At 41.0% G+C, this 24634-nt stretch overlaps 1 protein-coding gene across 2 annotated transcripts in view; it reads left to right on the forward strand.

Moving 5' to 3' along the window:
- Positions 1–24634, forward strand: part of ASIC4 (acid sensing ion channel subunit family member 4) — a 505378-nt gene that overhangs the window by 429233 nt on the left and 51511 nt on the right. Inside the window, exon 1 of one of the 2 annotated variants that reach the window (XM_088472333.1) lies at positions 19178–19265. The exons of the other annotated variant lie outside the window; for it this stretch is intronic. Within the exon in view, the coding sequence (XP_088328459.1) occupies positions 19242–19265 (24 nt within the window). The 5' untranslated portion in view covers positions 19178–19241. Of the gene's footprint in view, positions 1–19177; positions 19266–24634 lie in introns of those variants that run through there. 2 annotated transcript variants of the gene reach the window in all.

Consider the following 24634-nt stretch of genomic DNA (forward strand, 5'->3'; position numbering starts at 1 on the left):
TTATAATAAAATCTTCTTTTTGCCACCTTCCGCCTCCTACTGACCTCTAGGTCTCACTGACAGCAGGAGAGATGTGAGCCAAGAACTTGATGTTGGGCATATTTGATTGGATCAAAGCACCTTCCTGTTACCACTCACTCTCCTACATGTTCCTGGGTGCTCTGCTTTACAGGGGAGCGATGAGCATACAAAGAATAGAGGTAGAAAGGAGATTCCCCCTGCAGTACTGCCAAGTGGAATTTACATTAGTCATTCAGAGATACACACACGAGAGTCTCTGAGCGTAAGTTTTGTTTGGCAATACTTTAAGGCAAGCTTCCTTTTCTGATTTCCATCGACTTCCAACATTGCTACACTTGGTAGGCAGTTTGTCTTAGTCATCTCTGTCTAAGTAGAAAAACATGCACCTATATAATAACAAGAGCAATGCTCACCAAGCAGTCCTGCTATAAGCTGGTGCCTCTCAATGCCTATATTATAAATTCACTTACGTCTTCTAGTCGGTACTACTGTCTATATGACAATCACAGTACACTGACAGTGAGCATACAAAGATGCAGTACATCAGTTTACATCTGTGTGTTTTTTAATAATCACTCCCTCTGCTGAATTTGATGGTACCTCATACATTATTAATGATATTTGTTGTTTTCTGATGCCACTAAACGGTTGTGAACTGCACGAAAATATGAATAATTCAATTACATGGCTTTATGTATTATTTTTTTTATATAAATGCTGTTCTCACACTTGCTGTGTATTAAATGTCAAGATGTTTGTTGGGTTCTGCTGCCCTCTTCTTTCTTCTATGGAAAATATTTTCATAAACTTGGCCAACCAGAGCTGAACACATTGTATGGCAATCCACAGCCTCAGATATCTTATCTGCTAGAATCAGTGTCACCAATATAATACTGTACACCTTTTGAGAAATTGCTAAATAATAAATATTAACTACTTTTATCATTTGCTTGGGATCACTCCTACAATTTAGTCTCTTCTAACAGGTAAATTGCTTGATGCAAACCTCGTTGAGCTGGATAATGCTATGCTCTACATCTGTCTGTAATCACACAGCTAGCAATTTCTTTGGGTTAAATATATATTCACATATATTTGGTACATAGCTTTAATGGAACTTATGTGTTATCTGAATATATATATATATATATATATATATATATATACAGCATACATATATATGTATAGTGTATATTTGTGTGTGTGTGTATATATATATATAATTATATATATATAGCACTTCCCAGCATTTGTCAGCCTTAAATTCATATTGCTTTCTCCCCCACATTCTCCTCTGTCTTCCAGAAGGAGTTTTCACAGAGGAACATGTGGAGGAGGAAGCAGTATGAATTTAAGGTGGACAAACGGAGGGAAGAGCTGTATATGTAGAGTAAATATAAATATATAGACTACATACTGTATATGCATGTTTACAAAGTTGTGTATTTACACTGCTGGGAACACTGGCAGTGTAATTTATTGAATGATAGGAGGAGAGTGGGAGGAGCTCTAGCCACCCACAGGGACTGATTGGACGAGAGCTGTATGTCCCTGCAGTTTTTGCCAGAAATAAGGATTTTCCTCATACAATGCCATTCTCAGATGGCAATATATAAGGTAAGCCTTTAAGGATTTTGTAACGTTTTCCTGACCCTGAATAGCAGAAAACGTTAAGCGCTGTAGGGAACAATGGCTTGCTCTCTACACTGCGATGTTGTAGGAGTCGGGCATTTATGGAAAAATAACTGCGTAATCTTCTCCGTTAAGACTTTCCTTCCTTCATAGCCGGGATACTTATAGCATGTGGAAATGTTAGTTTCCACATGATTTAAGTAAAATTTTGCTTTCTGAATAGACCCCTAAGACTACTACTAATTAGGCTTCTAAGCTAAACTCCGACATGTGTCTGCACAACCTATTATGCCACCGATCAGGAAGTTAATAGACTTAAACTGAGTTTGGTATATTCTGGAAATTAATTAATACTTCCTTTTATTATTCACAAGCAGTTGTTAGTAGACTTATTACATTCTAACTTCAGCCTATAACTCTATGGTGAAATGTAGCTCTGACAACAAGACTCTTTCAGATGCATCAGGGGTAAATTGGATAAAGTGTCCTACAATGCAAGGGGTGGTGTGGTGCTTCTGATGCTGAAATATTCCATTTTCATGTCAATCCAATAGCTAACACAGCAAATCTAAAACACCTTCCCCTTTTAACCCTTCATATGCCAAAAGTCCATATGTTGATGCATTCTGTTGAATGGTTATAGAGGTTGAGTATCTCTTATGCGAAATGCTTGGGACCAGAATTGTTTTGCTTTTCATATTTTTTCAGATTTCGGAATATTTGCATATACATAGGGACATATTCATTGCATTAATTATTCGGGGCCGGGCGGCCCCTGATAATTGACATTCTTACTTGAGATGAGCGCCGGAAAAATTAATCATTGCTCCGGCATGGAGAAAGCTGATCCAAAAATCAGCTGTCTCCACGAATGTTTTCACTGCTACAGTACTTTCGTAGGAGTGAAAATGAACACTGCCATGTCTGACTTGGTAGTGCTAGAGAGCCTGCGTAAAGGAAGGAGACAGAGAGGGGCGGAGGGATCTTCACAATCCGGGACTTCTTCCCATAGGGGACGAGCAGGTGTGCAGAAGCAAATGCCATCTGAAGATGGTGAATGTTCCCACAGTCAAGCTCTCTAAATATACAGTAGTATTTTTTGACTTTGATGAATTTAGGTTCCCATACTGGTACGGGACAGATCGGGGCTGAAAGGTAAGCAGGATCTATTTGTGATATCTCCTGTATTACCTTTATAATGATTGGCCCCTATACTTAATTTCTACAAAAGTAGGTGAAAGTGTTGATTTTAATTACATGATGATGAATATGGCTCATAATGAGATATCGTGGGGATGGGACCCACGTCTATACACGAAATTCATTTGTTTCATATGCACTTAGCCTAAAAGTAATTTTATATAATATTTTTAATAAATGTGTGCATGACACAAAGTTTGTGTACACTGAACCATCAGACAGCAAATGTGTCACTATTTCCGTCTGCTCAGAAAAATTCGGATCTTGGAGCAGTTTGGATTTCAGAATTTCAGACAAGGGACACTCAACCTGTACAAGATCCTTATTTATACAGATTCTTAATAAGTTACGATCAAATAGTCTTAGTATATGTGAAATAAGAGCAATCACAGCTTTGTCTGAATAAAAGGGAATGTGGGGGCTAATAAAGGGAGTGGGGGGGGATTATTCTTACCATAGAAACTTATGGAAGTGAATATATGCCTATGAAAGTTGTATCCACAGCTCCACTTATAAAATAACTTATACAATTCCAAATATCCCAGTAACTTTTATAATGCACAATGGTTATCTACAGCTCTCATTACTCAAACGGAATATATTTTTTTATATGTAAATAGGCCAAGAATACCATTTTATAACCAACTATCTAAAGTTCACAAAGCTTCACGCAACCTCCAGGGAGACCCATTATCTCTGGTATCTCTTCCTTCACATCACATTTATCTAAATATCTTAATTCATGTATTCAACCTTTGGTTTATATACTACATTTCTTTTAATGATTCTATAGCAGGTCTTTGCTATAGCAGATCTTTGAGAATATCATATGGGAACCTCATTATATTTTTGTTACATGTTACATTAAAATCCTTTATGCCATCATTGATCATGGCCAATGAACTGAAGTTGTTCTTAGATTTTTGAAATATGCGGCAAGTTTACCAGAATCTCATTCATGACTTTTTTGTTAAGTCATATTTACGTAAAGAATAATAATATTTTGTATTTGCAACATTTTGACATTGCTATGGGTACTTCAATAGTTCCAAGCTAGGCTATTTATTAATGGGATTTTCCAGCATTCCCAAAATAAATCAGAACCTAAAGGTGCAGTCCTCATTCAGATAGTTCTGTTGTCCAAACAGATTTAAAAGAAAGAAAACAAATGGACATTAGAAATCTCTGAATGTGGACTACCACTGCATAGTAACACTGTTAACAGGACCGGAATGCTTTGCATCTCGAGTTCCTTCTTATACAGTGTTATAGGTGCAACTGGAATCTTGAACACTATCTTAGAGGTGCACTGATTGTAGTGCTGAATATATAATGATTTGATTATCTTATTATAGTGATGTTCTCAGTAGTGCTGAATTACATCATGGAGTGTATAGTATTTTATAATTAAACAGTCCATAGTGTTAAATGACATCATGGTAGTAATGGTTAATTATAGTAATGCTGTCCAAAGTGCTGAATCAGATCATGGTGGCATATTGTAGTCACGCTGTCCATAGTGCTGAATTACATCATGGTTTGAATCAGTGGTCAAAGTTGGAATTCAGAAGTGGCAGTATGTTAAATGTACTTTAATGGCTTTATGGATTTTGATAGGTTTAAATTAATTTTAACATTATTTAATAAGACAAAAATACATAGGGATAGCACTCAATGGGACTTAAGAGAAAAAGGAGGAAATTTGCACCTTGGCAAAACGGTGTTGAACTGCGGTGTGTCAGATTTAAGAGAGCCCTGGCTAAATCCTAAATTTCAGGGTAAAAACACAGCATTGTAAAGTATTTGTGCTCTACATGCAAAACAGACTAGATTGATCATGCATGCAAAAATAATAAAAGCATTTGCACCCCTTGCATTGCAACATAATTTGTCTAGGAACAAATTAATCTTTTTTTGCTTTTGTTTGCTTATCTCCTATCTCTACCCAAGCCCAAATGTGTCTTTGTATTTTACTACATAGTGTTAAAAAGCAAATCACATTATGGCTCGAGGTCACCCACCTCTGCTATGCCATGAACACATAAGGGACACACAGTCATATATGGGATACACAGTAGACACATGGGACCAGTGGCATCACTAGGGGTGGGTGTGGGGAGTGCAGGCCACACTAGGTGACACCAAAATAGCAAAGGTGCTCTGCTATTTTGGTGTCACCCCTTCAGACGGTGTCACCAAGCATCAGTGAAATCAGGGAGAGGCTGGGTGCAGCTCAGCATTTCCTGGTGTGCTGGGCAAGCACACAGTATGCCAAAAACGAGTACATGACACGCGGCCCCACTCCAAAAAATGACATCTCCCAGCATGTAAAACATACTTTTAGATAGCAGCTGCATTAACAGACGCAGCAACAACAGCATTAGCATATAACTGAATCAGGGCCATAGAAAAGAGAATGAGAATAACATTCAGTCAACAGAAAATCTGCCTGTTCTGTCAGAAAATGACCTGCCTGTGGCACATTAGAAGATTCTCTGCTTTGTTCAATCTGCTGAGGAGAAAGTTTTTGAAAACATAATTTTCAGGTGAATTAACATCCACCTTACATTGGGCCTAATACATGCAGCATCCATTTTTCTGGAGACCAAAATGCACTGAGACCTATGTAAATAATTCAGCCACTATGGCTACAGCATTGGAGACAAATTTAATTGGTACAATTAATCACCAAGTGGTGAGTTAGAGAGAAGGGGAATAGAGACACCATTGTATTCAGACTCACTTTGAGTACTGATCTGAAAAGTTTATTACGGTGATAATGTCCATAGTACTGAATTACATCATGATTATACTGCCCTGCCTATAGTGCTGAATTACATCATGATTATACTGTCCTGCCTATAGTGCTGAATTACATCATGATTATACTGCCCTGCCTATAGTGCTGAATTACATCATGATTATACTTCCCTGTCTATAGTGCTGAATTACATCATGATTATACTGCCCTGCCCATAGTGCTGAATTACATCATGATTATACTGCCCTGCCTATAGTGCTGAATTACATCATGATTATACTGCCCTGCCTATAGTGCTGAATTACATCATGATTATACTGTCCTGCCTTTAGTGCTGAATTACATCATGATTATACTGCCCTGCCTATAGTGCTGAATTACATCATGATTATACTGTCCTGCCTATAGTGCTGAATTACATCATGATTATACTGTCCTGCCTATAGTGCTGAATTACATCATGATTATACTGTCCTGCCTATAGTGCTGAATTACATCATGATTATACTGTCCTGCCTATAGTGCTGAATTACATCATGATTATACTGCCCTGCCTATAGTGCTGAATTACATCATGATTATACTGCCCTGCCTATAGTGTTGAATTACATCATGATTATACTGTCCTGCCTATAGTGCTGAATTACATCATGATTATACTGTCCTGCCTATAGTGCTGAATTACATCATGATTATACTGCCCTGCCTATAGTGCTGAATTACATCATGATTATACTGCCCTGCCTATAGTGCTGAATTACATCATGATTATACAGTCCTGCCTATAGTGCTGAATTACATCATGATTATACTGTCCTGCCTATAGTGCTGAATTACATCATGATTATATTGCCCTGCCTATAGTGCTGAATTACATCATGATTATACTGCCCTGCCTATAGTGCTGAATTACATCATGATTATACTGCCCTGCCTATAGTGCTGAATTATATAATGGTTTAAATAGCTCATTACAACAATGCTGTACATTATGCATTTTAGTTTATTATAGTGACGCAGTCCATTGTGGTTTCAATAGTTTATTATAATGGCGCTGTCTGTAGTACTGAATCGCATCATGGTTTCAATACTTTGTTTTTGAATTACATTGGTACACAATGCTGAATTACATAAAATCCTCTATTCACTGAAAATTTGTATGTGCATTCCCACACCTGGAGGAGAAGGACGGGAATAAGACCCTTTTCCCAGGAGCCAGAGGTTTCTGTAGAAATCCATCTTCTGAGAACAGGTCGTGTTTCATCAATGTCATCTGCTCCTTTGCTCAAGAGAGCGACTGTCTGGTAAAATTAAAATGTTTAATATGCTGAAAGATGTTGTTTTTAGGCACAACTAAGCAGAAGTCAGCTCCCTGAGTATATCTGAGAATTAGTGATCTTTGATGGAGGCAGGGGATACAGAGTGATATGAGAAAATAAGGAATCTGATCATTTGGCAATGACTTCCAAGATTAGCTATTCATTTATGTATATGATATACAGTACATCTACTGTTTGTATTAACCCTAGAGATTTCTAGTCTGCTGACCTTTCCCTATAGTGCAGGAGGCCTTGATCAAAGTTGTATATGTTGCTGTGACCTGCACCAGTCTCCCCTGTTAACTACATGCTGTCCTTTTATCCACAATCTTAGATGCTGATGGAAACAGTTTTCCTATTAATCACTGAATGTTCTGTATTAGGAAACAGAGATCAATAAGGCTGCAACCCCTTGGTCAGCAGGGAAGGTATTAGTGTTTTAATTCCACTGCTAATGATATTGTTGTTAATTATAATCTTATTCATGGGGGGGCAGTATTAGAAGAGAGTTATTGGTGAGAATCTCAATTAGATGGTTGTTGCCCTGTTTGGGAGATGTCTGCTTGCCCTTGAGCCAGGCTTTCATACAGTCAAAAAATATCCAGTCTCCCTGCGCAGCCGAAACAGCAATCGCAGCTTCACAAACAGACTAATGGAGCTCAGTACATAATCCCCGATGCTGTTTGTCTTGTCCTGAGCACTCTGAGCCTAATTAACAAGCATGTTTAAGTGCATGTTATGTGACAGCTTTATGTACTGTCTGCCAGAAACATTTATCTCTATGTCCTGATGTCTGTGAACATGTAAAGGTGGCTACACTCTAATGTGAGATAACACTCTGCCTTGTATTGGGAGTCACCAAATGCCAAAGTGTGTTCTCCAAATGTAGAGTCATGCATCTATTCTACACCTTCCAACATTATTTAATGTGTAATATATATATTTTTTAAATGAATACATACATAAGCAACACAATATCTTCCTGTACCTATTTACACTGCTAAATATAACCCACATTTAGAGAGTCATTTATTATATGTATATATATAATTTAGGCTTGATGTTAATAAATGCACATATACAATTATTTATTCTTCCAAAAATAGTATATTTTAGCATTTACACCGAATGATATTGAAAATTGTGCTCAAAAGAGCATACAATAAAATATTACAATTCATTATTTTTACCACAATGGGGCATATTTCTTAAGTAAATTTTGCAGAAAATTTCAGCATCTATAGCAGTGATTCCCAAACTCGATCCTCAAGGCACACTAACAGTCATGGTTTTAGTGATATCCATTGGTCAGCACAGATGGTTAAATCAAAATAACTGAGGTTCTAATTAAGTCAGCTGTGCTCAAGTATGGTTATCCTTGAAACCTGGACTGTTAGTGTGCCCTGAGGACCGTTGTTGGGAACCCCTGATCTATAGGATGTATGATGAGATTACACAAAAGATATTGGAGATACCCAAAAATTAATAAATTGGCTCCAAAGAAATCTGGGAAACAAATCAGTTAGTTTTCCATTAGAACATTTCTTACTTCACATCTCATGGGTTAGCTTCATAGGTTTCCCCTACAAAAATGAGGTTTGGATTGAAAAAGATACAAGTTGGGCAATTCTAGGTCCAGTGGCTGTATAAATTGGGCCCTGGGCAGTAGTCAAGACACTGCTGACCACTTCCTTCACCTCTGCCAAGCTCAAGTGTGGACCAAAAACTGGATCTTGTTTGACTTGTCCAACCACAAATGGGACTGTTTGTCATCACATTTAGGGTAAGACACCAATGATTGTCCTCAGATTTATGCTAATACTCCAGTCACATTTCAATTAGAGTCCTCTGGGCTTTGTGGGGCCTGTATTACCCTAACATAGGGTTTCCCAAACTCTGTCCTCATGGCACCCTAACAGTCCAGGTTTTGAGGATATCCATTCTTGTGAACAGATGGTATAATCAAACTGACTGAGGTACTAATTAAGTCACCTCTGCTTAAGCATGGATATAATTATAAACAATACTGTTAGGATGACCGAGATGGAGAACCACTGCCCCAACACATTTTTACATTTTGGAGTTATTTTTACAAAAGGTGGCGAGAAGGAGGCTCATACTATTATGTTGCCCAAACACCTTAAAGTACAACACAACATTTACTGTATATTGAACACCATTTGTGCAATTCAGACATGCACAGACCCTTCCACATATATGAGTTCTTATACCCTGTTAGGAAGTTAGGGGACTTGCACTAGTAGTGAAATGGTTAATTTTCTTCATTTATAGCTAGTGGAAACCAGTCTATTTTATTCATTGTCCTGGTATCTCCAGGCATGTGTTTAGGCATCACTGTGTCACACTGCCATCAAGTGGCTATTTGTAGCACAAGCACCCTAAATGATACTTCTTTTTGTAACAGTATCGCAGAGTCATATACAGTAGAACACATTTTACAAGAAAATGAAGAAACAAATTGTACATACAGTATCAATTCATAGTCTACAATTTACAGTATTCGTCCCAAAAGATATATTATAAAAAAAAAAAAAATCGAACAGGAAAAGTAAATTCTTGGGATCTATACAAAGGTACAGTTTGGGAAAGTTTATTGTTTTATGCTTAAATATACAATTGAACATGAACCCATCTTTCCCATTATAGTTACTTCTTAATACCTAGTCCTTATTATGCCCAGTGGTTATGTCGTTGTCTGTGTATATTCTCCTCATTACTGCAGTGACTGCAGTAAGAGGTGCTCAGTAATAGGGGCTAATTCTGAGTGTGACGCTGCAGTGTCAATGTGAGTGTCTTCTGCTGGGTCTGCTATATAGGCCCTTCCCTGGTGTACAGAATGTGCAGGGACTGAGATGACCACTAGATACTCAAATACTGATTGATGCATCTTTAGGCGCAGCCATCATTTGCACCATCGAAATTTGCAACAGCCCCATACTAGGTGCAGATTCTCCAATACAGTATAGCCTCCTATGTGAGCGATGAATAGTCCGAGGGGCAGATGTATTACCCGACTAAACTGCATCAGCGCATGTTATGTGCACTGATACCACTTCTTCCCCATGTATGATTAGGGGGCTGGGAGGTAAATGACAGGTGGCCCTAAGAGTCCCTGTCATTATCGGCACTGCTATCTACAAGATAGCTGCGCCGATGGGCAGGGCTATGTATGAACGGTCAGTTCGCCTGACTGTCCTGCCTGCTGCAGCTATCGATATCGACAGCTGCAGCTTGGTGATGCCCTATTCCCACAGCAGGGAAAGCGCACTTGATCTCGCGATACTTGCGAGATCCCGCGCATGCTCAGTGGAGCCGGCCAAGACTGAGACACAGCGCATCAGCACTAGGCTGATGAGCTGTGGGCTTTAGCAATGGTCGCCGAGGGGGGGGGAAGTTAACACTCCCCTTGTCCGGCCAATGAGATGTTAATACATCTCATCGTTAGTGCATCCTGCTGCGCCTCGATAAAGACACAATACGTGCCGCTATAATACATGATCCCCCGAGTTCTCAACCAGTTCGGCGACACACCTGCAACACTCCCATAACACGCCCATAAGACGGACCATCTCCGTGCATTCGCATAGCCACGTACCAGTCACCACCCAGATATGCCCAAGACATTTCTGAGACCGTGCATCTCAATCACAACTGCGACTATGAGCACACAGGCCCTGGAAGCATACTCTGTGTGACTTACAAACACGCACAGTAGAAAAAAATTGCTCAACTGTGCCCAACATTGACATTCCCTCTGGAGGCAGAATCAGATCCATAATAGCTGTATATATGGCATTCTCATTACCTTGTAAAGCAGTGCTCCTCACAGTGACTGTAGGAACAGGCACTCTGTGACAATGTCTGTGTACTGTATATGGCATTCTAATTTTCCGATGTGAAATTTCTTCTCACTTTGACAGTAAAAAGAAGTGCTCAGCTACAGTTACACGGTACATCTGTATATTATTATTCTGCTCATTATATTATGTAACAAATCTCCTCACAGTGACAGTAGAAAGAAGTGCTCAGTGATACGGTATGTGCGTATATTATTATTCTGCTCATTATATTATGTAGCAGATCTCCTCACAGTGACTGCAGGAAGAGGTGCTCAGTGATATAGTATGTGTGTATATTATTATTCTGCTCATTATATTATGTAGCAGATCTCCTCACAGTGACTGCAGGAAGAGGTGCACAGTGATATAGTATGTGTGTATATTATTATTCTGCTCATATTATGTAGCAGATCTCCTCACAGTGGCAGTAGAAAGAGGTGCTCAGGGATACGGTATATGTGTATATTATTATTCTGCTCATTATATTATGTAGCAGATCTCCTCACAGTGGCAGTAAAAAGAGGTGCTCAGTAATACGGCATGTATGTACATTATTATTCTACTCATTCTATTATGTAGCCGATCTCCTCACAGTGACAGTAGAAAGAAGTGCTCAGTGATATAGTATGTGTGTATGTTATTATTCTGCTCATTATATTATGTAGCAGATCTCCTCACAGTGACTGCAGGAAGAGGTGCACAGTGATATAGTATGTGTGTATATTATTATTCTGCTCATTACATTATGTAGCAGATCTCCTCACAGTGACAGTAAAAAGAGGTGCTCAGTGATATAGTATGTGTGTATGTTATTATTCTGCTCATTATATTATGTAGCAGATCTCCTCACAGTGACTGCAGGAAGAGGTGCACAGTGATATAGTATGTGTGTATATTATTATTCTGCTCATTACATTATGTAGCAGATCTCCTCACAGTGACAGTAAAAAGAGGTGCTCAGTGATATAGTATGTGTGTATATTATTATTCTGCTCATTATATTATGTAGCAGATCTCCTCACAGTGACTGCAGGAAGAGGTGCACAGTGATATAGTATGTGTGTATATTATTATTCTGCTCATTACATTATGTAGCAGATCTCCTCACAGTGACAGCAAAAAGAGGTGCTCAGTGATATAGTATGTGTGTATATTATTATTCTACTCATATTATGTAGAAGATCTCTTAGTGACAGTAAAAAGAGGTGCTCAGTGATATAGTATGTGTGTATATTATTATTCTACTCATATTATGTAGTAGATCTCCTCATAGTGACAGTAGAAATAGGTGCTCAGTGATATAGTATGTGTGTATATTATTATTCTACTCATATTATGTAGCAGATCTCCTCACAGTGACAGTAAAAATCGGTGCCCAGTGATATAGTACGTGTGTATATTATTATTCTGCTCATATTATGTAGCAGATCTCCTCACAGTAACTGTAGAAAGAGTTGCTCAGTGATATAGTATGTGTGTATATTATTATTCTGCTCATATTATGTAGCAGATCTCCTCACAGTGACAGCAGAAAGAGGTGCTCAGTGATACGGTATATGTTTATATTATTATTCTGCTCATTATATTATGTAGCAGATCTCCTCACAGTGACAGTAGAAAGAGGTGCTCAGTGATATAGTATGTGTGTATATTATTATTCTGCTCATTATATATGTAGCAGATCTCCTCACGGGCATTATATGGGGCAATACGATAGGGGCATTATATGGGGGCACTACTACAGGGGTATAACTATGGGGGCACTACTACAGGGGCATTATATGGGGGCACTACTACAAGGGCATAACTATGGGGGACTACTACAGGGGCATTATATGGGGGCACTACTACAGGGGCACTACTACAGGGGCATTATATGGGGTTACTACTATATGATTTCCTTCCTTTCAAATCAAGGGGGTAATGTCAGCGTATCTAAATATATTTGGGGTAAAAGGTAAAAAAAGTTCCCTGACCCCTGGTGTAGCAGATCTCCTCACAGTGACAGCAGAAAGAGGTGCTCAGTGATATAGTATGTGTGTATATTATTATACTGCTCATTATATTATGTAGCAAACCTCCTCACAGTGACAGTAGAAAGAGGTGCTCAGTGATATAGTATGTGTGTATATTATTATTCTGCTCATTATATTGTACAGCAGATCTCCTCATAGTAACTGTAAAAAGAGGTGCTCAGTGATATTGGGCTCTATTTATCAACATTATTTTTACTAAAATAATGTGAAAAATGGTGTTTTCACACCCTTTTCACATTATTTTAGTATCACCTATAGTTATTACAGGGCAATTGGAGTAGAATTCGTAAAATTCTACTCCAAGCCCTAAGTATCACTTATTTTTAGTAAAGCAGATCGCATTTCCCATAACTGTAATGGGAAATGTGATCTGACCATAGTTACTAAAAATAAATGTGAAAAAAATACCGGGGAAAGCCCTGTGATAATAACGCCACCTGGAGGTGGCGTTATCCAGGGTCTCCCCCGGTTACCGGACTCCTGGCGTGCTCTAACGGGGAGCGCAGAGCCGGGAGTCGGTCCCTGTAATCAGCTGTGGTCTAAACAGACTGCAAGTTGATTACTGTAAAAAAAAAGAAAAAAAAAATAATAGTAAAAAAAATTACTTACCTGACTCCAGGGACCGGTGATCGGGTCTCCGGTGATGACTCCCCTCCGGTCAGCTGGTCTCCCACAGTGCACTGCTGCCCGGTCATCAGGTGATCAGGCCCCAGTGCAGTATGGGAGATCACCTGACCGGAGGAATGGAGGACATCACCAGAGGCCTGGAGCATGCAGGTAAGTGTAATTAAGGGAGAGGGGGGTCGCGGGGGGGAAGGGGGGTCGCGGGGGGTCCGCGATCGCGGGGGTGGGGCTTAGTGCCAGGGGCGGGGCTTAGCACCGGAGGGGGGGTAGCAGCGGCGACCGGTCGGCACATGCGCGGGCACTTAATCACGGTATTTGTTTGCGAAAATACCGTGATAAGGCTCCGAAGGGGATTAGCAGGGACAGAGCTTTATCGCAAGCTCTGTCCCTGCAAGGGATTTGTAGTAAATCCCTGTGATATTGCCTGAATTCACAATGCGAATTCACTCGGTGATATCACACTACAATCTGCATTACCAATGCGGATTGTAGTAAATAGAGCCCATAGTATGTGTGTATATTATTATTCTGCTCCTTACATTGTGTAGCAGTTCTCCACACAGTGACAATATGAATAGGTGCTCAGTGATATATTTTGTCTATATGGAGGCTATTCTCTTTACCTTGTGTAGCATTCTTCCTCTCAGTGATTGTATGAAGAGGTATGCAGTGACAATGTCTATATTATATGACATTCTCCTCATTACCTTGTGTAGCATTGCACCTCACAGTGACAGTATGATGAGATGCTCATTTATATAATGTCTGTATATATTACATCAGTTCTCCTCTCGGTTATGTCAAGAGAAGAGAAGGTGCTCTGTGGTTATGTCTGGGTGTTATTCCAGTCATTACCTTCTATAGAAATGCTCCTTGACTATAGCTCCCTGATCATGTTTTTAGTGTATATTATTGCAGTACTTTGTGTGGCAGCTCTAGTCACAGTGATTGAATAAAGTCACACACGCAGATGCCTAGGGCACTAAGGTTTAGGAGCACCTAAATCACCGACTGGGGGAAATCATGTTACTAATTCAGTGTTTTTATTTTGCCGGTGGCACTTCCACAGAACTTGTGCCGTACCTGCTGCCCAGCTTTCAGTCACTCTGGCTGTTGTGTTAGCGAATCACCTCTCTTCTGACATAGCTACGTGCTGCTGAGATGTGACACAAGAGCGTGATGGTTATAGATGAGGCCACTTTTGCACCAAAAGAAAGCAAGCCTGAAGTGTTCACAATCCTACCCCAGCCAAACCGCACAGCAGGATTCATTAACTACGTATTTCCGAGGTCTATGTATACACCATAATTACAGCAAAATGCTAATTTAGAAAAACTATGCACAATTGTGAAGCAGAAGCGGAAGGAACATGGTTCTTCTGTGATTCCTTATTCATGTGAAATTTTGCCACAGTTTCTCTTATTGTAATGATGGTCATATTTAGCTTGACACCAAAGTCAGGTATATCATTTGCCTCAACAGTACACAGCCTTTACTATTTACCAATGTCACAAATGGGCTTTAGTTGTTCTTTAAATTTCTGTCCTCCTGTAAAAATAAATCCATAAACTCCATGAGTAATATTTCCGATAAATTTCAGAAGACTATGGGATACAGGAATTATAAATTGTCTTTGATAGATTTTATTGGTACACATTAATCTGGGCACCATTGACTGTCTGCCCTACAAAGCAAGCTATCAAATAGCTCTTTAATTGTACAGTGGCTGGGTAACACTTGTAATGAAGGATAATAAGCATCTGAAGAGCCTGTTTTACAAGAGCAACTGAACTTCCCATTAACATTGACTTAGTTGTAATTAGCACAGAAATAACTCGTTCTCTATATATGAGGTCAGAGCAGTCACTGCTGACACAAGAGGGTTTATTTACTAACTGTACATTTATGTGCACAAGTGAAGTACATCAACCAATCAGACACTTGCTTTCATTGTCTTAAGCTGCATACACACACAACGATTTTGTTACCAACGATTTTATGAATGATTTTATGAACGATTTTCTGTCAGATTTTTTAAAGTGTAATGAACGATTTTTTTGAACTACAAACGATTTTTGCATATTCCCTTAATGAAAATCGTTGAGTTGACAAGTCTGACTGAACTACAAACGTGAACGCGCATGAACGATTATCGTTCATCGTTTGACTCAGAAAGTGAACTATATCGTTTAACGATAATCGTTCAAAAAATTATTGTGTGTGTATGCAGCTTAACTTGCACTAGACAGATAAAAGCCTTGCTAACTGGTTACTGTGGTTTTGTGCAATGTTAGTAAATGAGCCCTATAAATTATCCCCAGGTGATATGGTGCTTTGGCCTACAGCAGTGAATAGGTTAATACTGCAGGACGCAGCATTCTACAGCAAGGATCTCCTCTGCCACATCAACATGTTCATTATGCAGCGAGCATTGTCCGGGACAATCAATATTTCATAATTAACGCCTCACATTAAAGGATTGTTAGCATTACAATTAACACAGCGGGTGTATCATGCGCTATGCAGCAATAAATGAGACTGTCCTGAAACTGGGGCAAGGGCAGTTGGAGTTTATTTGAATTACACTGCTCTATGTAGATGTCCAAATGGCATCTTGTGAGTAAGATGAGGCCCTTCTGGGCATCCCTGGGGCCCTCACATTCCCTGACACAGCATTAAACTGAAATACTGGATTCCCTAAACAGTGTTGTGTTGTCAGGTCAGACAGTAATCAGTCTAAAAGTAACCCAGTCCTTATGTAATTGGGTTACTAACTATACAGTATGAGACACTGTAGAGAAAGTGCAGCACTTTCTCATACCTACAGTATATAATGTGGTAATACTACATTAGATTGAGCATTGGGTCACTTATATGTAACACAGTATTTACAGTGTGTCAGTATCTAACATCTATACTTGGGTAATACTACAATAGATTGCTCCTTATATGGGGCACTGTACTGTATATCGTAGTTGCCTTCTCCCCGAGAAAGTCCAGGAGACCCCTTGGACCTGGGATATTAGCAATTCTCCCGCAGAATATGTACATGCTGCAAAGTAACCTCCTGGGACATTTTTGCATAATACAACTTTAAGCCTTGTCCACCTCAGTAAGGGTGGGATGTACTAAGATAAAAAAAAATGCGGTAAACCCCTTGAAAATGCAATTTTCGGGGATTTAACAGCATTACCTATATGTACTAAGCACGGGAATGCAATGCTTAGTATCCCTCTAGCGGAGGATATTGCAAAGAACAGCTCTTTTCAGGAGAGCTGTCATTTGCGATTTAAATAGCATTTCTAAGCACATACTGGTGTAATTAACCCTGGTATGTACCCGATATGAGGTGGGATGTACCGCACCGTAAATGTAATGCTTAGTACATCCCACCCTAATGGAGCGTACACATGGTCAGATTTGTCAGACTTGTCAGATTTGTCAGATGGACGATTGAACGATTTGAACGATTTGAACGATTTTACCAAAGTTTTGAACGATTTGAACGATTTGAACGATTGAACGAGTTTTGACTACATTAAAATGAATGGAATCGTCCAAGTCTGACTGCAAACCCATCAGATGTCAGATATCGTTATCTGACAAACGGGAACGCGCATCGTTGATCGTCCATCGTTCAGGCATGTCAGATATGAACGATTTTCCTTCAGATATGAACGACTGAACGATTTTTAAATCGTTATCGTTCATATCTGAAGGAAAAATCTGATCGTGTGTATGCACCATAAGTTATACTTGCAAATTCTCCCTGATTGTCAGGGATACTCCCTGAAATAGCAGCAATCTCCTTGACTCCCTGAAGAGTCTAGCAATCTCCCTTATTGCACCTTACCTTCATTATGAAGCTGTTATATTAAAAAGAAAACAGATATATATACATTCAAATGGGATCATTAGTATAATTTCCCTGCATTGGTTATAAGACACAATGGAGCTCATTCGGACCCGCTCGCTAGATGCGTATGCTCGCTCCCAGCATATGCAAATTCAGCTAAGTGACGGCATGGCAGGCGATCGCACGGCAAGGCATAAGAACACCCACTATGTCTTGGCGTGCGATTGCTTTGTGTGTGTAGACCACCAGCCTCACAGCCTGTCTTAAGACGCCCACTAGTGCACGTCATCTCCAGGAAGTGTATGCAAGCATCGGTACATCAGGTACCATCGGCAGCGAATGCAGCGCTTGAGGTTGACTATACCCTGCCGCAAGCACTGCGAGCATTTCAGCGTGAAATACAACCAGGTGACGTGTACTGTGACACTGCCTGTTAATTATGCACGCCTCTGAAACGGAGTTGAGAAGCTCAGGCACTCCTCCGTTCGCACCTCCACTCCCCCGTTTCTAGTGGCCTGCCCCTGTCACCACCCACAAACGGCTTCTCCTGTCACTCACTCTGCTGGGCAGTGTATGCGCAATGAGCAACCACTTCCCGATCTCTCGCACTGAAATCGACTATGGGCCAGCTATGAGCGTTCGCATCATAGAGAATGGGTCTGAATCAGCACCAATGATCTCTATGGCTACACGTACAGCATTTTCTGAAAAGTATAAGTGTGTTTTCATCAACAAGTAGATCTTACTAACTGCTTTGGGGCTCATTTACATTTGTATGTAAGGCAATTTTATGGCAAGCCCGCCAGATGTAGCAGTACACGTCCACTTTACTGCCACACTCGTAGATGTTGCTTTTACAATCTCCCTGAAATGCTTTTTAAAAAGTAGGCAAGTATGCCCTAAAGGCCCCCATACATGGTGCGTGCGATATAGCAGCCGATCCAGTGGATTGGTACGATATCGCTGCTATATCGTACCATGTGTGGGCATGATATCGGCCAGTGCACGCTCCCTTGGGGGCTTACATCGCACCTCCAGATCTTACTGCATGTTCACTTGATCTGGGGATGCGATGTACGATCCCATGCAGCGCTATAAGGGTGGGGAGGGGGGTGCCGGCATATCGGGTGGTCGGGCAGTGGATTGCTCCGTGTGTTGGGAATGCCCAATATGTCATCCATCGGACCGGCTATCGCGCCGCAAGGTGCATATCGCACCGTGTACGGGGGCCTTTAGTCTCTGATTACTGAAGGGGTGGGGTTGGCCTCTTTGCCTACCACTTAATCCGAGGTAAGAAAAGCAGGCAAGTATGCATATATTTGGCCTACAAAATGGCTGTCTTCTTGTGTGTAGGAGGCAGATCATTTTAAAGTGGAATATACAAATACTATGATAACATTCATCCTGCTCCTTGTAAAGGGAGTGTATTCACATACAGTCAGGTCCATAAATATTGGGACATTGACAGAATTTTCAGATTTTGGCCTCTATTCACCACCACAATGGCTTTGAAATGAAACAAACAAGATGTGATTTAACTGCAGACTTTCGGATTTAATTTGAGGGCAATTCCATCCAAATCAGGTGAACGGTGTAGGAATTACAACGGTTTCTATATGTGCCTCCCACTTTTTAAGGGGCCAAAAGTAATGGGACTATCAACTCAAAAGCTATTTCATGGACAGGTGTGGGCTATTCCCTCGTTATTACATTATCAATTAAGCAGGTAAAAGGTCTGGAGTTGATTCTAGGTGTGACATTTGTATTTGGAATCAGTTGCTGTCGACTCTCAATATGAGATCCAAAGAGCTGTCACTATCAGTGAAGCAAGCCATCTTAGGCTAAAAAATCAAAACAAACCCATCAGAGAGATAGCAAAAACATGCCGCGACCGGATGTGTGGGGTCCGTTTGCCAGAGATGGGCAGACCAGATGGTTTTATCAGCACAGTCACAGGTATTTAAGGTCACTGTTATTGTATGTTTGATATCTGTGTGTTCCTGAAGACGGGGTCTCCGTACCATGAAACGTCGAATTAAAACACGTTGTTTCACCCCAGTGTAAAGTCTCCTGAATGCCGCTTTGTCTGCTGTGGATTGAATAGAGGGGAGTGATCTCCGCCTCATTGAGGGCACCTGGAGCAAGGTATTCGCCCAGCTTGGGGCTATTGGAGTGCCGGGACATTTATATGCATATATATATATATATATATACACACACACATATATATATATATATATATATATATATATATCAGCCCCTCTAACGGCGGCACTCAGGGATTTTTTAAAAAAAAAACGACACAGCCAAATGATGGCTGTGTCGTCTTTTTTTCAAAAATCCCTGAGTGCCGCCGTCAGAGGGGATGGTATGTGCGGTGCATGCTTACAAACCGTTGTAAATCCTACCCCGTTCACCAGGAACTTGTGAACAGTTTGCTAAGAAGGGTGTCTGCAGTAATCACTGCACATGGTGAACCTACAAAGTACTGATGTCAATAAAATCTTGTTGATCTATTTGGTGTCAGTTAACAAATAAACAAGCATACAATGATATCGCGCTCCACGGAGAGGGTCCAAAAATGTTCAAGTCTATTAAGACATTTGCAGTAGAGGCCTGGCAGAGCATCACCAAGGATGAAACCCAGCGTCTGGTGATGTCTATGCGTTCCAGACTTCAGGCTGTAATTGCCTGCAAAGGATTTGCAACAAAGTATTAAAAAGTGAAAGTTAGATTTAGGATTGTTTAGTTTGTCCCATTATTTTTGGCCCCTTAAAAAGTGGGAGGCATATATAGAAACCGTTGTAATTCCTACACCGTTCACCTGATTTGGATGTAATTACCCTCATATTAAATCTGAAAGTCTGCAGTTAAAGCACATCTTGTTTGTTTCATTTCAAAGCCATTGTGGTGGTGAATAGAAGCCAAAATATGAACATTCTGTCAATGTCCCAATATTTATGCACCTGACTGTATATATATATATATATATATATATATTCACCTCATAGTGTACATCTAACTTTTATTAACTGTCACACAATGTGCCTTTGTGATGCAGCCAGTTTTTCTCACTGCCAGCTTTAGTTGTCCCTTACCTCCACCTCTTTTGTTGCTGAGTACTGACACTGATAGGAGAAATTCTCTCCTGAGTTACCGGCGGCCAAATCCGCCTCTTAGGATTCCTCTTTCAGCATCCATCATCCATTGGTAAGCCTGGATGAGTGTTTTACTTATCCTGCTACTCCCACGCCCCTCACCTGCCGGCGCCCCCAAGACACCGCGAGGTCTGCGGGGGCTGTTGTTACGCCACTGGTCACTTCATTAAATTATCAGGTAGTTTTAGTCACTTCATTAAATTATCAGGTATTATCAGGGTTTTTTTTCCATCTTGTTATCTGACCCTGACCTTTGGCTTAAATCTGAGTCACACGTAGGTCTGAATGTGACGCCATTCTAACTGCGACTACATTGCAGATGGAAAGCTAATGTGACTATACGGATGTCCTAATGCATGCGCATCTCTGCAATTGCACCTCCCCACTTTTTTTCTCATTATCATCGGTGCTGACACCTACCCTATGCTAGGGCACCCATAAAGTATATACATGAGTAACTCTGGCGACATGCCCACAGCATACCTGGGCGTACCCACACTATGGGTCTCTTGCGTTCATTCACATTGTTCATGCCCAGTTTCCACAGAGAAATAACCATTTAGCATCCACAGACAAAGGGCTGAGATCCGTGTGACTCTGGTGCATTTGTAAAGAAGCGTTTGCAGCCCTGGACACATGCGCAGTAAGTTATAAATCGCTACATGCGGCAGCAAAGTTGCGCGCAACTCAGAATCAGTCCTAGTATTGTTCCAAGGCATCAGATTTCAGTTAAATCTCTGAAGCAAATGCTTTCCAAAATATTATAGTAATGTACATAGTAAAAGTTGCAGGATGCCAATAAATGAAGAATATTTCAAAGATTACACCCTTCCTCACCCAGGATGCCACCAAAACCCTCATACATTCACTAGTCATTTCCAGATTGGACTACTGTAACCTCCTCCTATCTGGCCTCCCCAAATCCCATCTCTCTCCTTTCTGGTCTGTGCTCAATGCCGCTTCTCAGCCCATCTTCCTCTCCAAACGCTCTACATCTGCCTCCCCTCTCCTACAAACCCTCCACTGGCTCCCCTTCCCTTTCAGAACCCAATTCAAGGTTCTCACACTCACTTACAAAGCCCTCACCCATTCCTCTCCCATTTACATCTCTGATCTCATCTCCCCTCACTCTTCTATCTTCGTTCACTTCATACGCCGCCTTTCATGCCAATTGATTACTTCCTCCCACTCCCGCCTCCAAGATTTTGCCTGCACTGCTCCCCACCTTTGGAACTCCCTTCCCTCCCTCTCCCCATCAGACTCTGCACCTCTCTACAATCATTCAAATGAGCTCTTAAGACCCACTACTTCATTAAAGCCTTCCAGCTCTCATCCTAACTTGCTGCTACATCTTCCTTCCTCCACGCCTACCCCATCTATGTCACTCCTGTTTGTCTGCCCCTCCATTTTAGAATGTAAGTTCTTTTGAGCAGGGCCCTATACCCACTTGTGCTTTTCATGTATCTCTTACTCCCCACTAGGGCAATTAACACTTGGCTGTTTATGTAGGTGTAACGGTCGCTAATATAGCAATGTTTATTGTCCGTGTATTGTATTGTATTGTATTGTAAATCGCTGGTTACTTATTTGCTTATGTACTTTATAAGGCGCTACGGAACACTTGTGCCGCCATATAAATAAATGATAATAATAATAAAATGACAGCTATATTAAGGTGGTAACCCCGTTTAAACTTGCCCAGTGGGATCTTGCAATTGTTAATGTAATGAACCGTTTTCACTCCATCTTCCCCTGCTGTCATTGCTATCCAGGCAACTGACTCTTCCTCTGTATCTCTCAACCAGTGAACCGCTATAGCCGGCAGGTAGCACACCATATTAATGTACTGAGTCCAGTGGTCCTTGCCTGTGAGTCTGAACCTGAATGTATATTGATACATTTATCATTTTACCTCCCTACAGATACAATAAGCTCTATTATCAGAACACATTGATCTGTATGCATATAATGTACCTCAGTTCCGTAACAGCGTCATCCCATTATTTTGCTGCACTACCAGCAGTAACCAGAAGATAGCAATTTTTTCATATTAACGTTTGTAACACCTGACTGTGTTTCAAATGAGAATTCCGCATAATTTGCTGTTTCTGTTATTATATTTGCCCAAATTAAATATAGATTTTATATCTGAGCTTTCAGGAGAACTTATCTGCTTTTCTGTTAGACACTTCCAATTCTAGGAGAAGGTATTTTGCTGCAAAGCTGATTACATTTTGCAATTTTACTAATGCTGTACATAGAAAGAGAGAGCATGTGGTAATAGGAGACATGGAAGTGGACTGTAAACAAGCTTTCCAATATCTGTTCCTGTTTTTTATATTAGTTCACAAATCATAGGCAACAAATCAGAAATAGAATAGGCATGTTTATTACCAACGCGTTTCTCAGAAGCACTACAAGCTAAGGGGTCTATTTACTAAGCCTTGGTTGGAGATAAAGTGAACAGAGATAAAGTCCCAACCAATCAGCTCCTAACTGTCATTTTTCAAACACAGCCTGTGACATGGCAGTTAGGAGCTGATTGGTTGGGACTTTATGTCCGTTCACTTTATCTCTATCCTTGGCTTAGTAAATAGACCCCAGTAGCACTTAGGCACCTACAAAGGAAATCTGGGTAAATATTTGCCTGTTATTGTTCATACAGTAAAAACTGTTCCTAGTTCCATGATTGTGTTACAGATAGACCAGAGAGCCCACTTGCACAGCACACATAAAATGTATTCTGGAAAGATAATTATATACATTTATGGCCACTATTGAGGACACCATTAAAGCACATTTCGTACCTGATTCTGAATCGGATGCAAAACATTACACTCAGGACCACCCCTGACATCAAAACACTATGGGCCTGATTTACTACCGATCGCAACTGCGAATGCAATAGCGATTACACCCACAGTTCAACTGCGATAGTATGCTAATTCTTTGCGATCACTATGTTCTAAACATCAGTGCAAAATGTGGCAAGTGACAATGGGCAAACATGGCACTGTCATCTCCGCAATGCACATCCCACAGATGCAAACATGGCACTGTCATCTCCGCAATGCACATCCTACAGATGCAAACGTGGCACTGTCATCTCCGCAACGCACATCCCACAGATGCAAACGTGGCACTGTCATCTCCGCAACGCACATCCCACAGATGCAAACGTGGCACTGTCATCTCTGCATGCACATCCCACAGATGCAAACGTGGCACTGTCTTCTCCGCAATGCACATCCCACAGATGCAAACGTGGCACTGTCATCTCCGCAATGCACATTCCACAGATGCAAACGTGGAACTGTCATCTCCGCAATGCACATTCCACAGATGCAAACATGGCACTGTCATCTCCGCAATGTGCACATCCCACAAATGCAAATGCGGCACTGTCATCTCTGCAATGCCCATCCCACAGATGCAATGCCCATGGTCCCGCGTCGGGTGTCAGCGCTGCGCAGAACACCGGAAAATGGCCGCTGCGGCCTTTACCGGCGTTCTGCGCATGCATATCCCACAGATGCAAACATGGCACTATCATCTCCTCAATGCACATCCCACAGATCCAAACATGGCACTGTCATCTCTGCATGCATATCCCACAGATCTCTAATCAGATTGAGATCTGGGGAATTTGGAGGCCAAGTCAACACCTTGAACTCTTTGTCATGCTCCTCAAACCATTCCTGAACAATTTTTGCAGTGTGGCAGGGTGCATTATATTAGTGAAAGAGGCCACTGCCATTGCCATAAAGGAATGTACTTGGAGCCTGATTCAGAGATGTACGTTCATCCGATGATGAATGTACATTTCTGATGTTGAGGGGCTTGCCCCTGCACAGGACCTTTTCTGTGCGTGTGCAAAACGGGTCCTGTGATCTCCCTTGCAGACCCCCCAAACTGCAGCATGATTGACATGCTACGGCGCTTGGGGGCAGAGCGGGGGCATGCCTGGTCGCTGTTTCTGGAAACGGGGGCGCATCGCCCCCATTTTCCAGGAGAGATGAGGCCAGCATCTGCGTCAGCATATGCAGATTCCTGGTCTCTTACGTGACCAGCACCTGGTCGTGCTGCGGGAAGCCTCTGCTCCTGCAGCCTGACCAAAGTAGTAAACATTGCAATGGTGATCCCAGCCTGCAGCGTCGGTCACAGTGC

The sequence above is a fragment of the Taudactylus pleione genome, unplaced genomic scaffold, assembly GCF_031769625.1.
Source record: "Taudactylus pleione unplaced genomic scaffold, aTauple2 ptg000122l, whole genome shotgun sequence".
NCBI classification, from domain to species: domain Eukaryota; kingdom Metazoa; phylum Chordata; class Amphibia; order Anura; family Myobatrachidae; genus Taudactylus; species Taudactylus pleione.